The 15,837-nt window shown below is 41.1% G+C and overlaps 1 protein-coding gene across 1 annotated transcript in view; it reads left to right on the top strand.

Moving 5' to 3' along the window:
• Positions 1-356: 356 nt before the first annotated feature.
• The window catches only part of ESRP1 (epithelial splicing regulatory protein 1), a gene marked incomplete at both ends in the record, with an annotated part of 30,269 nt that continues 14,788 nt past the window's right edge, over positions 357-15,837 (top strand). The window contains 10 exons of the mRNA XM_084213203.1: positions 357-488; positions 695-823; positions 1,647-1,760; positions 4,178-4,292; positions 11,457-11,555; positions 11,658-11,712; positions 13,576-13,686; positions 13,773-13,905; positions 14,002-14,044; positions 15,487-15,788. Of these exons, the coding sequence (XP_084069329.1) occupies positions 357-488; positions 695-823; positions 1,647-1,760; positions 4,178-4,292; positions 11,457-11,555; positions 11,658-11,712; positions 13,576-13,686; positions 13,773-13,905; positions 14,002-14,044; positions 15,487-15,788 (1,233 nt within the window). The remainder of the gene's footprint in view (positions 489-694; positions 824-1,646; positions 1,761-4,177; positions 4,293-11,456; positions 11,556-11,657; positions 11,713-13,575; positions 13,687-13,772; positions 13,906-14,001; positions 14,045-15,486; positions 15,789-15,837) is intronic.

The following is a 15,837-nucleotide window of genomic DNA, read 5'->3' as shown; positions in this document are numbered from 1 at the left end:
CGCCCGGCGGGGCCAATGGGCGGCGGCGCCAGGTGTGTGTTACCTGCACCACGTGGGCCGGGGGTGGGCAGGTGCTGCCGCGGCCCCGCGCAGAAAAGCTCGCAGCCATTGCGCTTTCCCAGGAGCGCAGTTAGTGTGGGAGCGGCTACCACCCACCTCGGGGAAAAGGGGGTGGGAAAGAGGGGGAGCCGTGCGCCTCCCCCACGCCAGGTCCTTGGGGAGTGAGGCTGCAGCTGGGGGTTCTGCCGCTTGGGTCTCGCTTGGAAGCGCCTGGGGCAAGGAAAGTTTCCGGCTTCTTCTCTTTCCCCGCTTCTTCCTTTCCTTCTTTTTATCCTCTCTGCTGGCCCGGTGGCACGATGACGGCGTCTCCCGACTACCTGGTGATTCTCTTCGTGACCACGGCGGGCACCAACGGGGCAAGGTTGGGCTCAGACGAGCGAGAGCTGCTCCAGCTCCTGTGGAAAGTGGTCGACCTGAGGAGTAAGGAGGTATTTTCACCCGACGGGGGAGCACCCCCACCTGTTGCTCCCCTTGGCGCCTGCCATGCTGGATGCGGGCAGGACGGTCTCGGCGCTGGGCTGGTAGTGGGTGTCCCAGGCTGGAGCAAGCTCTGGTGGAGGGTAGGGGCTGGTGCTGCAGGTGGGGACTTTCAGCCCGGAGAGCTGACTCACCCCCTCCTCTGCTTTCTCTGGAGCTGGGGCACCTGCATGACGTGCTGGTCCGGCCTGACCACACAGAACTGACGGCTGAGTGCCAGGAGATCACCCAAGTGGATGTGGAGAGCCTGGCACTGGCTCCACCGCTGGAGCAGGCATTGAGACAGGTGACACCCCATAACTGGCCGCTAAGTGCCGGTCTCCTCTGGGAGCTCCCCCGTGGGGTAGAGGTGGTATCATCATCGGCCTATCCCCAGTATCAGAGCAGTGAGCCTGGTACGGGAGCACCACAAACACGTGTGGGCTCGGAAGCCTATAAGTGTAGGGCTTTGTGGGCCTTTCTCCCTTTTCTTTATTTGCCTTGGGAAGAACTGAACTCTAAGAGAGGAAGGTTAGGGTTAGCTATTTCTCTACCCTGCTCTCCTGCTATGCTGGACCCTGAGTGAGTTTCAGCTGAGGGTGAGCCCTAATCAGTGTTGGAAGAAGCCAGCTTTAGGTGTCCCCTGTCAAGGCTTATGCTCATCAGTCCTGAGAAGATGATGGTACTGAAGCCTCTAGATTAACAAGGAAGTGTGTGTGATTCCCATTGAGGGTAGGGCTGAAAGCCTGTCTTCTTTCTGACATGTTTGAGTGCCCTGTCTAAAAAGTTCTTCTGCCTCAGGTCTTTGCAATCAACTTTGTCTCATTGCAATGCTCTTGCAAATCTTGAAAAGTATTTTCTTCTGTAGTGTGGGCTGTCTGTGTAGCCATATCTCATTAGAAGGGGGGAAAGAGGTGGTTTACTTGTGAAGAGATTTATCATGGAAGTTAGCATGCGCTTAGCTAGTAAGAAACAAATCTACAGAAGTGAAGGAATAGGCTTATATGAAAAAGAATTTCAGCTCTGTGTTCCTGCTGCCCAGGAATAACATGTTACCAACTGATGACACTGCCTAGTGGTGCCACTCTGATCTCTGTAACATGTATGTCTTTTCTTGTTCCTGCCAACAGTTTAATCAGTCCGTGAGCAATGAACTGAACATTGGTGTAGGTACTTCTTTCTGTTTCTGTACTGATGGACAGTTGCACATTAGGCAGGTTCTACACCCTGAAGCTTCCAAAAAGGTATGTAATTGTAGCTTAAATCTTACTCTTAATGTGCTTTTTATAATTTCTTGCAAAACAAATCAACTTCTTTCTAGCATGAGGGTACCTCTACACATCCATAGTGCAAACATTGCTCATATGTAGTGCACTTAGAGGCTAAAGAGCCTGTCTGTGTGGAAGGCATATACAGTGCCCTGTCCTTATGTGGTCTTGAGATGCCTTTTTAAGTTAAATCAGAAGGAAGCGCCTCTTAAATGTTTGAGAAAGGAGCAATGTATTTAGAGTACTTGTAGCTTCTACAGGGTTAACAGGTGGGATGTGGGATTGTTGCTAAATAATTAACCATCTTAGCCATAAACTATTTTTTGAAAATTTACATTCATGCCTAGTTATAGCAACTTTCAATCTTTGGGTATTGAGTTGACACTCCAGGGAGCTGAACAGTAGAGTGAGGCAGGCTATGAGTGATGATTAGTCCTGTAGTCTGGAGTTTTCCATAACTTCAGAGTTGCCAAATCACTAACAGTGTTATGAAGTCCTGCCTGCTTTTCGTTAGTGATAGGGTTGCGGCAATATGTGAGTCTCTCTCATTCTGAAATAACTGCCTCAATATTAATAACACCTCATTTTGTGGTTTGGTATGAGCATGCATTACTCTGTCACTGAGCTGTTCTGCTCCTCTCATTGTACCTGACTTCTGTGGCCATCAATTTGCTGTCCCATCTTTGAAGGGACATTGCTGCAGGTCTGTGCTGCTACAGAAGTGATACTGAATACTGAGTTCTTGTTTGTGCTTTAAGTATTGATAGCTTTGAAGGCTTAGAGGAATAGTGAGCATTATTCCCAATGAAGGAATAGTTCTTATATATGTAACTTGCCTTCTGTGACATAAAACATGAGAAAATGTGGAAACAGTTTTTTAAAATACTTTCTTCTTGGCTAATAAAGTAAAACTTGTTATTCATTTAAATTATGTGAGTAAAAGAAGGGATGCATCCTACAATTATTTTAGTTGGTTTGATGTCAGGTATCCTTTTTCTGTATCATAGCAGGGTCACAGGCATCAAATCTTTATCGAAATCTTCTGTTGCTCTTTTGTTAAGAATGGTTCATTTGTAATTAGCTTTGTGCTGCCTGTAGATTAAGTAAAGCAGATGCTTATGAGACTTGTAATAGTTTTTTGATGAATATCCTAATGCAGGGATTGGAGTGTGGGATCACTAAGATCCAGATAGGCAGAAATCTCTAGGCTCTTGAGGGGATAGATATCTATTTCAAAGATATCCATTCTGAAGCCATCTAGCAACTCCTGGTATTCAGAGAATGAATTGGCTTCAGCCATTCAAAAAAAAAAAACGTAAGTGAAGTACAGAACTTCATTTCACATCAAGGAAGAAAGTCATGCTAACACTAGAGCAGGAAATGTTGGCAAGCCCATATACATTTTCATAAGTCTTTCAAGAGTATCGTTTGCCTAATACACCTGTCCATATGCTAAGATAAGCTCTAATGTTCTCAAAGCAGAATTTGTTTTAGAGCCTAATCTGCGTTCTTTGGGCTCCCAAAATGTGCTTTCACATAGGCTGCTATCTGTTATAATGCCAACATGCTAACTAGTTGTTAAATCCCAGAAAGCCTTTATCTGTAGTCTAAAAAGGCCTTGCAGGCAACAAACAGCCAAAAGGAATATGTAGTATTCTGTCTGGGGTGAAGAGCTAGCTGAAGGACTAAGGGTTTGCATTGGTTTTAGTAGCTGCCCCCAAGACTTCTCCATGTCTTCTCCTTTCCACTCCAAAAAAATTAGAAGCATGTGGTAGATGCAGTGGTGGGGCAAGAAGGGTTTAGTTGACTTCTAGTGGGCTGCATAACTTGCTTCTGGTTTTGTATGCTGCAGTTCAAGCAGTTACCATGCATAGGCTGACAACCTCTGCACCATGTCAAACCCTCTTCTGCACAGTCAGATTTATTTGTTGGAAATTAATATTTGAAGTGTGACTATTCCCTGAAAAGAGCCTTTTCTATAAACTAAAATATCTGCTAGTCTTGTGAAATTTGCTTAATTCTACAAACTGAACTTACTACCCTCTGGCTTTATACAGTTAAAATTGCAATCAAGAATTGATGAAAAGTGTTGCAATAGGAGGCATTTGCTCTGCTGCATATATATTGGATTCGAAGCTCCAGTAATAATGGCAAATGTTTTTCTGGCAGTGCAAAAGCACATTTCTCATATTAAACAATATAAAGAGAAAGTTGTTTAAGAAAAAAAAGTTTATGAACATACCTAGCTAAGAAGAGCTATGAAGAGCAATCTGTAGCAAAGATTGTTTGTGTTTCTTATCTGTTCTAAAGCTATTGTTAGAAAGTTTGGTATCTATACACAAAGTAGGTTAAAGTCACCCTAACTGACAGTGGTTATTTTGTGCCTTTTACAGAATATTTTGCTGCCTGAATGCTTCTACTCCTTTTTTGACTTGCGGAAAGAGTTCAAGAAGTGTTGCCCTGGCTCACCTGAAGTTAGCAAACTCGATGTTGCAGCCATGACAGAATGTATCCTTTAACAGTGATGGTGTCTCTGCTGCTGTTACAGTCTTGGCTGAATTTTAGGACAGAGGTGTATGAGTAATGCTTGCAACACATGTTTAGGGGTGGTATAACTTTAATGAGTGACTCGGAGCTGTACTTAGTTTTCTCACAAAGATAAAGATAAAAGCATATGAGGATGAATGCTTCCATGGAGAAAATCCTGTATGTCTTCTTGATTTCTCTGTGTTTTCTTGACCATCTTTATATTAGTCTCTCTTTAAACTTCACGGTTTAGTGTAAGCAGCACTTTTTTTTTTTCAAATTGCTGTTGTGAATTATAATATTAAGTTTGAGCATTGAGTTTTATAGCATCAGTTAGATTTTTTTTTTTTTTTTAGGCAAGAGCAAATGCTGGGAGACCACCTTAATTTTCAGGAGAGGAGATGGTTATTCTTGGTGTGACCTAGTAGTGAATCTCTAACACAGGAATGCTGTTGCGACATGTGGCATTCAGTCTCATAGAAGGTGCACATGTTATACCTCACAGGGTGAGGCTTGGCTGGCACCAAGATGCAGTCAGTAGTATGTTTCCATTTTCAGTGATAGGGATGTCTAAAACTGCTTTCTGAATAGTCTGAAGGGGTCTGTAACCCCATCCTGTCTGGCTCTTCCCTAGTCTGAACTTGAGAGCTGAAGTTGTGATTTGTCTGTGCCTTCTTCCCTGGCAGTCTCCCCTCTTGCTGCAAGCTTCAGTCCTTATCCCAGAAATATTCCTGGCCACAGAGCTACTGAGCTATTGGAATAGTGGTCACAAGTCAGGTATCAAGGAGGAATAAAGGAATTTGAGATGTTTGTCTTTGGTATTGGTGGTTGATGCTGCTGCTATTGTTTTAATAGCTTTTCTTCTGACTTGCTTGTTGTGTCCCTGGAGTGGTTGCCATTAAGAGATGTCTGTGGCTTTAGAAATTTTTGGGCATTCACTGCAGAACTGGTATTGCCTGGGCTTTGTACCTCTTGGGGGCATAAAATACACATATGGGGTGGATTTTTGTTAACCATTCTGCTCTGTTATCTGCAAATTAAGATTAATCTTGGTTAATGAAGGGGCAAAAATTATTTCTCCCCATATTCTGAAGGAAAGCAGTGCACTTAGAATTTGAATGAATCTGAATCTTTATGTAGAAAAGTGGAATACATGCCGTGGTCCATTGAAGCAGGATGATGGAAACTTCTTAAAGTTATGGTCAAAAACTTAATACATTGTTTAGGGAATGCTTTGACATGATCTGGAGAAGGTAAAGACAATAAGCTACTTCAGCTGTTTTAGAGAGTTGCCCTTGTTTTCTCCTTATGTAAATGTCTCGGGTATGCCTTTCCACTGTGGAAGGAGTTGTATGACTGTAGCTAGCTGGAGTGTCACTGGTCAGCTAGAGCACGGTGATGGACTGTGTATGCCCTCCCTGCTGGGAGAGGGGGGCAGACCCCCCTGTGTTACCTGACTGTCAGGAGTGAGTTAGTGCTGCCTGAAAGTAGATTTGGCAATTGCCAATAATATTTTCTCCAAGTTCCTAGAAGCTTAGTCAGTCTATCCAAATGCACTCAGCTTGAGTCCAAGTTCTGAATAAGATATGCTTCTTAAGGTAAATAAACCTAACTTCATTCTGGTCTTGCATTTATTTTTGTGGCTTATTTTGTTTTGTGACTGCTGAGGCTCTTATTTGTAAACTTGCTGTGTTTATGCAACATAGCTAAAATCAATTCTCCCCCCTGTTATTGTGTGGGAGTAGAAGATGCAGAGACCAAAAAGAGTAAAACAATTTTTGTTCTTCCTTTATTGACAAATCTGATAATTTTTTCTCCTCACCTTGCTGAAATGTATCAACCTAATCTCCTCAGTTTCAGAAGCTGCATAGGTTAATTGCCCTTGTCGACCATGGACGTGTATGTGATGTTTAGGATAAAAAGATTGTTTAAGCAGGTGTGGAGTCTAACGACTAGTTCCATAAATTGTGTGCAGTGTTGTTTAATTCTTCTTCCTTTATGTATAGATATGCTGGGGTGTGAACACAAAAACAAATCAGAAATAAGTACAGTAGGTCAAAATGAAGCTGCAGACTAGTGCGATCAAGCTCTTTTTATTCTTGTAAGAAGTGCAGCTTCTTGGCCTCACAGCTAAAGAGGGTGTATGAATCTTCCATGATTTCTGCCACAGAAACTATAGTGTGCCAGTTACATTAGCATTTGGTGAGGATGGAAGGTTTTAGTATGGAGCTAAGGTACTGACTAGATATTTGAGACCTGCGTTTACAGACTGGTAGAAGCATGTGTAGAAGGATTTTTGGGCACATCCTTTCATGTACTTACATCTCCATTTATATGTGTATATCCTGGTTGTAAGAGGAAACTTTTCTGCTATTAAATAGTTAGAAGAAAGTTCAGTATTAATCTACAGTCATTGAAGTTATTAAATTCTTCAAAAGCTTTTGCTTTGATGGGTCACTTTTGATCAAACAACAAATTACAGGCAAATGAGAAATGTACACAGCTGTTGGCAAATGTCAGGGGAGCTAACTTCCTATTGCACAGTCAATTCCAGATACATATTTCAGTATACAGTACATTGTACAGTACATTGTAGGTGCTTGGCTATGTATTTCTTGCAGACAAGGCAAGCACAATCTTGCAAAAGAGCATAGAGATAATCGACTAAATAACTGGCTGGGTTTTTCTTCCTTTAGAAAGTACTTTGTGGACTTACTCTCTCAGGAGGCTACTTGAAATTTGTGTACAGCAATGAAACCATGCCAAACTTAAGAACTCAGGTGAAAGCTTTGCAAATCTGTATTCCCAATCCCTGCAAGAAGTTATACATTTGGCAACAAACAGCCACTCATTTCTTTTAGATAAAAGTAAAGCAATGTTTAAAATGCTATGAAATTCAAAGGACTAAGGCAGAACTGAGACTAGTTGTAATAATCTCTGAGTACTACTGCTGTCTAACTCAGAGTGTCAAAACAGTTCTTGTGTATGAGACAGTTTTCTGGCAGACTTTGTCAGAATTGTGTAAGTGTAATGACAGCAGGACAATTATGAGAAATTTTGAGTAACAAAACTTGAGGGAAGTGATCATGTTCCAGCAGAGAAAAGGACTTGGGTCTGTCGACATTTTTTTTTTATGTGTAAGCATACAAAAGGAGCAGGGTTGTTCTTGCACCCTCTGTACCTCCCATACTTGCTACACTTCTTGATTTGCAAAGCTTGCTGAGCCAGTTTCACCCTGTGAGTGCCTTCAGGGTGGAGTGAATAAAGCTTGCATGACTATTCCTATTAGGTTTGCAGAAGACTCATCCTTTGCCTCGAGATTGGGTGTGCAGAAGCTATTAAATGGCAAATAGCTCTTGCTTCCTCCAGTACTTGGTTTGCTCCGTTCACTTCTGAACTGGATGTGTGAGGATAACTTCTTACTAGGAGTATCTGCCAGTGTTGTCAGTAGAAACTCAGGGGTGCTCCAGAACAGCTTGTTTAATGTGCTGGATATTGTGGTACTGAAACTTGATGTGTTGGGGTTTTATTGTTTGGTTTGTTTTTGTGTTTTTACCTGGGAGTCCTGGAAACAATAATGTGGAACACAATTATAACCAATAGTGCTCAACTCTGACAATAAAATGCCCATAATTGGGTATTAGGTGAGAATCTTGGATATTGCTATTTGTATTTCCTGTGATAGTACTCAGGAACTAAGTAATATTATATTACCTTTATGCAAAGCATTATGTAGAAAGATGTAATCTTCTGTCTAAAGGGACTTAAGAAACAGAACAAAGGGGAAAGGATCAGTGCAGAGCACAATTGCAATGCTGTTTCATGTCATCTCAGGTTAAGTTAGTTATTCAATGAGAAAGGAGTTAAGAGACAGTGGGAAGGAATAAGTCTTGGAGGACACTGACAGTGAATGAAGCTGTGGTGATACATCTGAGGAAATTATTTAGAAATTTCTTCCATATTAGAGAGGCCCTTCCATATTAGAGAGACCCTAATATAGAATATACCTTTCCTTCCTGCTCCCTTTAACCTGCTGAGTATTGCAGGAGGTGGTACCACAGCTGCACACAAAGATTAAGTAGTTCCTTGTTTCCCATCCTGCCTTATTTAGGACTGGCTTTTGCTTGTTGCTTCATTAAGAATATACATGTGGATGTTCTGCATATATTAGCTCTGGACAGCCATGTCTGGTTTCTAATGCTTCTTTAAATGTGAACTTGGCTTATCCCCTGTAATTGTCTTTCTCCAATTGCCCAGGAGAAGCATCCCTTAAATATAAATGTACAGAAACATATATGTGGTCTCCTATCCCTTCACAGAACAAGGAATGGGGTTTATAGACTGTTTCATTTATATTTTTTCCTAAGTACCATAACTTCTAGTGCCTCTGTCCATAGGTGTCTACCTCTGTGTAGTCAATCTTGTTCATTAGAATACAGATTTTTACTTAGCATGTTTTTTAAACATGAAGAAAACAATCAGTTTTCTTCTCCAGTCTTGCCTAAAAGCTGTGCTTCTAACTAATCAGAGGTGAAGGTGTGTGAGGTTATGTCTGCAATAATGTTGATTACTTACTTCCTCCTCTCCACTGTGTTTATGTTTCTCTAGAGTTTGGCACAACTGACTCCCTGTGTCTGACAACTGGTACCAGCTTCTGTTGGCACTAGAGTATTTTCAAGAGCTGCTTCTCCTGTGGACCAGTGTTTTCAGAAAACAGTTTCACTGAAGAAAATTATTATGGGGTGGGATCCTTGTTTGTGTTCCTTGTGTGATCGCTTCTCTTCAGATTCCTGCCCCTTTCACATTGCTCATTCCCCTCTCTGAATGCTGATCACTTGTAGGAATCTTTGGCTCAGCACAAAGGAAATATTGAAATGTCTTTTCAGTTCTGACAGCACAGTCTAACAGCCAAGCACATGTGTATGCATGTCCCCTGCTGGAATAGCTATTGAAACTCCTGCCCCATTTCTCTTGACTTTTGACAGAGGAAACACATTTCCAAAATCGTCATAAAACTTGGTCAGGCAAGACCAGGGTTCCAACACCTGCACCATCAGCAGCTTCTGGTTCCCTATGTGAACAGCAGAGGCTCTGCACAAGCCCAGTGTGGAGCTGTTAGGTGCTACAGGAGGAACAGATTCAGGAAAGGGAGGAGGAGCCCTACTCTGCTCCGATACACAAGGTGCCCAGAAACATCTGTGTGCTGCTGCTTAGGCACCCTCTCTGTCAGTCTCTTCGTGGGTTATTTTTCTTTCCAACCCCCCCTTTCTGGGGGTAGAGGAGGTAGTGAGCTTGAGTGTGTTTAAAGCTTAGGAAGAGAGACTGTGATTAAGAAATTTTTTGTTGTCATAAATAGTCGTAATCTCTTAAGCCATGTTTTGGAGTTGCTCAGGCTTTTTGGCTTGGTTTTTAAGAAAACTATTTAATGTTCACAGCACTTTACCCCAAAGAAGGTACTAGCAGGGGGAGGGTAAAGACAATGACTAGGGAGCTATTTATAGTCCAGCAGTTAGAGGGGAGGAATCACTGCTTTAAGTATTCTGGTTTTTAAACAAAGATAATTCACTTAAGCTTCAAATGTTCTTCTAAGATTAAGCATCATCCTTTCACATTCCATACTCCAGTGCACATTTAAAACCAACAAAGTTTCAAAATCAAATTAGCCTGAAGTGTCTTTTGTTGGCACAGCAGCTTTCCTTTCCTTGCTGTGGAAGAGGAATGCATTAATTCAGTTAAAGTTATTTTTCACTTGCAACAAGACAACTGTTAAACAGTTTTTTAAAAATCTGTTTCTGTAGGATGTCTTGCTGTCATCCTATGAATAATAGGGAAGACCTTATTTCACAAAGAAATTTGTGCTGGCTCACCTGTTGATGAGATGATACAACAAGCTGGTATGAGGTGTTTGTTTCAAACAGAAACTGTTCTGTTCCCTGCACTTCATGTAGGCATCTGACAACTCAAATGTTGCTCAGCTCTAGGTGGAGAAAGCAGGTTTCCTCTTAAAAGTGGAATACTATCTTGGACTATGAAGCAACCTTTGAACATCATAATGAGGGCTCTGGAGCATTTGAAATGGGTTTAATGTAGTCTGGGGGGCATGTGGGCAAATAATTGGTGCCCTTGGCTGTTTTCAGTGTGTTGCATTATTGTACCTCCATGTCAGGATCAGTCTTGTTAAAGAAACTAATTTTTGCTCTGAAGTCTTGATGCAAACTGACAAAGCGAGTAAAAAGTGCAACCCTTATTCCCAGATTTCCTTATTTTTTGTTCTGTTCTTGATTACATTTTTTACCCTTTAGTCCTCAAAGAAAGAGAGTGAAAAAGACCTTTTTAAATATTTTACTTCATAAATAATGGAGTAAAATTGCAAATAATCTTGCAGTCCTGTAGCCTGGTGTTGGAGAGGGGCAAATATGATGGAAAGCAGGAGATACCATAGTAAACTGTTTACAGTTGTCTGAAAAAAATGGTCTTTCTAAGGCCTTCCTGGGACAGGATGCTTCCTGCTCTCTATTGCAGTCATTTCCAAAATCCTTTAGCCCCACATCTATGGGTTGTGGGGCTCTGTTTTGCCTCTTGACAAAAGACATGACTGATGGACTCTAACCAGATTCTCAAAATGCTTCTGTGCAACAGCACAAAACTTGGGTTGTAACTTCTAATAGGCAAGGTTTAGACAAGGTGTCACTTATGAATTTTGTTGAAGTGGTAAGATACTTGCTCTGCTTTAGGATTTACCTGGTAAAAAAGCATGTGATATATCCCTCCATTTCTGGAGCTTTTAGTTGATTGTTTGCTTCTTCTCCTGCCCCAAATCTTCTCCTGAAGATTAAAGAGGATATTAATTAAAGAGGACAGGGCTCCAGTCTCTTCCACATTCAGCAGTGTATCTGTCAAACATACATATTAAATACATGTCCTTATTATGTCTCATGTCCCCAGACACTTTCTCTAGTGACCTTATGCCCCCACAGGTGGCGGTAACTAGAGGCCAAGGCAAAACAGCTAATGTATCCCAGCAGGAAAATGGATTAAATCTTCCCCTGAGAAGCAACATACAAGGACAACATGAAAGTGTGTTGCTCTAGCAGGAAACAAGTTAAAAATCTGTTTGGTGATGATTGACTTAACTCCAGCAAAAAGATTTAAATCTTGACAAGAACAGTCCAGCATTTCCCTATGGAGCCTCTCAAGTTGAAGATATGGGGAATATTATTTTAACATTAATATCTGAACCATACAGTAAGTGATTATGATGAATGAGTTTTCTTTGTTCCTTTTTTGGTTTTGCTGCCTGTCCTGTACGTTGACAAAATAGGAAATAACTTGTGCTGTATTTCATAGATCACCGATTTTCAGATCCAGAAAGGGTGAACTACAAATTTGAGAGTGGGCCTTGGTAAGTACTTTCTCCCTCTTCTTGTTGCACATGTTTCAACCCCCACCACTTTTTATTTAAGGTTACTGTTTAGGTCAGCTGTACTTCTGTCTTCCTAATTTGCCGATAGCTGTTACCATTATATTTATTTACCTTCCCAGTGCTATGGGAAATGATTAGATCCTTCAAGTGGGAAAGAGAACAGCTAATCTATGATCCGATGCAAACTTGTTTTCTTCTTAGGCTTCAGTGTTGCCTGTTAGCTGCTGAGTTCTGTGTTCTCCTAATAAGTGCTTATAATGGATACTAAGTGTGTTGTGCTGTTAACAAAGAATGTAAGCAGTGTTTCAGAAATAACCCTGTTAGTTACTAATTCTTGCACTCTTCTTGCAATTTACTATACAGGTATTGCATATACATAATATTTTAAAATTTTTTTAATAGGGAAGAAATGCTTTCATAGATATTGTGCCAGGAATACTGTGCTACCACTCAGTTGTTTAATCTATGGTGATTCTTATTCCCAAATATGTTTTAAACATAAAGCTTTATTGGTTTTTGATGCCTGCTTTGTTGCTTGGGTAGTTGGTTTTGGTTGGTTTTTTGTTGGGTTTTTTTTTTTTTTTTTTGTGTAACTGCCTTTTTCCTATGTGTAAATACAGATTTTTCTCAGTGGTTTTCTCAATGATTTCTCTGCAATATCACAAGATACTAGTGTTAAACTGACCTTATTTATATTCCCATTTTACACAAACACTTCCCTCTTTCAGATTAAGGATCTGTCATAATGGTAGATGATGCTTATACTTTTGAGTCAAAACAAGTAAGAAAAAATGCAACATTGGCGGAAAGTATCCAGAGGCTATGTTCAGCCTTGTTCTAAGCTTTTTTCTCTTCACTAACAAAATTCTGGGATGAAGTGGAAGATTCACATTTTCTTTGAGATAATGAGAAGTACAGAACTAGGAGGCAAGGGGGAACAGTTTAAGACAGACTACAGAAGGGCCACCTGAGAAATGAAAATGTGAGTGAGAAACACGACCCACCAGGCATACCACAGCTCTTTTGTATAGAGAGTCCTCTACTACTGAACAACACTTCATCTGCTTAATCAATCACTTAAGCCCTTTTGTGCAAAAAAGCTGTTCCTGCAATAACCAGAAAGGCAGGCTTGGGTAGCTGTGAGGTTTTGTTGAACTTGACACTTTCAAGAAATAAGGGAACAAAAGGGACTGTAGTAATGACCAATTAAACCTGGCTTTCTGTGGCTAAGCTATTCCCATGCTAAGCGGCCAATGTAGCCTTTAGCTATGTTAGTCTCTAGTAGCTCAGTGATGGCCCCAACCAGTAATGCTAAGGCTTGACTCTTCAGGCCAGAGTCCTGTGTGTGCTGAGTACAGTCCAGAACAGATTTGGTCTTGGCTTGTGACTGGTTTTTATACACTGTCACAGTAGAAATAATAAGCACTAATCTCTGTTACATCTAATTATTCTGCTTCAATTTGTACCTAGCTAGATTAGAACTGCAGGTACTTGATTTTTATACCAGTAACACTCTTCAGATAATGGAGAAGCACAAATGATGTCAGGAAAGGGAAGTTAATTGGGAATATGATTGAAGAGACGACGGCTCAAAGAGTAAAAATGTGGTAAAACAGGAAAGGGGAACTTGGAAAAGAGCAACTTAACAAAGCAAACTCTCCCTTGGAGAAACTTGTACAGTACCTTTCAATTGCTGATGGCACTTGGGCCTCACTGCCTTGGCATTGCTATCCAGTAGACATGGAGCAGGGACAGAAGCCTGTTCCTGGAGTATAAATGACAAGCAGACACGTTGGTATGTGGCAGATGTCTCTGCATTACTACTTCTTTCTGTACCTGCAGCAGCAAGATGGAACTTGTGGATGACAATGCTGTTATCCGAGCAAGAGGATTGCCATGGCAGTCATCTGACCAGGACATAGCGAGATTCTTCAAAGGTCTAAATATTGCCAAGTTAGTAGTGAAGAATTTACTTGTACCTTTGTGGCTCTTCAGCTGCATAGGTCATGGAGTTTCATCTCTTGATTTAAATCTTGCAGAGGAGGTGCTGCACTCTGTCTCAATGCCCAAGGTAGGAGGAATGGGGAGGCTCTTGTGAGGTTCGTAAGTGAAGAGCATAGAGATCTAGCACTACAAAGGCACAAGCATCACATGGGGAACCGATACATAGAGGTGGGTGACATGTGACGTGATGGGCTTTGAAACCCTCTTCTCAAAACAAATGCAAAGTACATGCCAATCACATGTTCCTTTTTTTTTTTCCTTTAGGTATACAAGGCAACAGGTGAAGACTTCCTTAAAATTGCAGGAGGTAATTCTTAGGAGATGAAAAGGGATGCTTTGCTCCATCAGCATGTCTAACTTTTGACTGCAAACTGCTCTTGTTGAATGTGGCCCTTTTTTCTGTCTTTGAACAAGAAGTTGGCTGCTGTATTGATTATTATGTATTCTGCTATCAGCAGTGCAAGATTTTCCATGATTTATCTGTCTGCCTCTCTTCCACATTCTTGCCATTTTCAAGCAGCCTGTCAATCAGGATTTGATTGGTCAAAGTGATCTTGTATGTGAACTTAATTTTTTAGGTCATCTTCATGAGAGTGAGAATCTAAATGCTATTGATTGCTGAAAAAATGAAACCGGAGTTGTTTTTCAAAACAATGTAACTGCTGTTGCTGTGGAGGCTTGCACATAAAAGCAAACAGATATCACGGTGTAAATACAAGGGATTTATGGAACTGATTTTCTTCAAATCAAATCTTTGCCTCAGACTTAACGGAGAGGATTTAAGGGAAATACTTATTTAAGGGGAATCTTGAAATATTTGCTGATAATTGAAAGGCTGCAAAATTTGTTCTTCAAATTCTCTCTTGATCTCTTTTTCCTTCCCCTTTGTCTGCAATTATACAAAATTTCAATTAAAAGCCAATAAGCTGTTTTATCTGCAATACTACTTTAGGTTCCTCATTGCTTCCTGACCGAGATTTGGGCTGAGGTTTGTAAGTGACTAGCTGGAGAGCTGAGGTCAAGGCTTCAGAGTGGGAGATGCTGTTAAGCTGTCAACTGCATAGCTCACTGATAGGTTTGGAAGTAGTTATGCCATTCCAAGGAAAGACATTGCACAGTGACATTTGTGAAGAATGGTGTGTCTGGTACAACCAAATTTTGCAGAATAAGAGAGCTGTAAGTGAAAGGACTGTATTAGGATATGAATTTGGTTAGCAGCTGCCTTTGAATAAGGTAGTGTTATTAGCATCACTGGTCTTCTGAAGGTACTGAAAATAGAATTGTCAGACTTTGACAGTTCTGTTGGGATAGGATTAAATCCCTGAGCTGTTTTCAACCTGCTTTTCCAGCTTTCTTTCCCAGGACAATGATCTGGGCGCTTGGTTGCCATATATTATTGCTCCAGAGCATGCCAGAGGTATTCCACAGTTAGACAAGGGGCACAATAGCACAGGCCCTGCTCATACAAGTTATTGACAGATAGTGCTTTCCTTGAGCTTTGAATGTTGCAAGTACTGCCTATTTTTCCTTTGAATAGATGAATCTCCTCTAAATGATGGGGTAGCATTATTATACTTTAATGGGAGGTGTCCTATACAATATATCTAGTTTATTAGAGGGACATCTTTCCTGACTTTGGAGGCAAATTGTGTTCTACCTGCTCAAAAAACACCTGTGAGAGAGGATGTAGTTATGCTCATGATTTTTATATACTAAACTGAAGTGCTTCTGTACTTTTTCTTGTTAAAGGTACTTCCAATGAGGTTGCACAGTTCTTGTCAAAAGAAAACCAAGTGATTGTCAGGATGCGAGGTCTTCCTTTCAATGTAACAACAGAAGAAGTGCTGACTTTCTTTGGCCAGCACTGCCCTGTAACAGGAGGAAAGGAGGGAGTCCTGTTTGTCACTTACCCTGACAGCAGGCCAACAGGGGATGCCTTTGTCTTGTTTGCTTGTGAGGAATACGCACAAAATGCACTGAAAAAGCACAAGGATTTGCTGGGGAAAAGGTATATTGAACTCTTCCGGAGCACTGCAGCAGAAGTTCAGCAGGTAGGTGCAAACTTCTCAAATGTTGGCTTTTTGTAGTCCAAACTTCTGT

The sequence above is a fragment of the Fringilla coelebs genome (assembly GCF_963513975.1).
Source record: "Fringilla coelebs genome assembly, chromosome: 1".
Lineage (NCBI taxonomy): Eukaryota > Metazoa > Chordata > Aves > Passeriformes > Fringillidae > Fringilla > Fringilla coelebs.
This window is presented reverse-complemented; position numbering and strand designations above follow the sequence as displayed.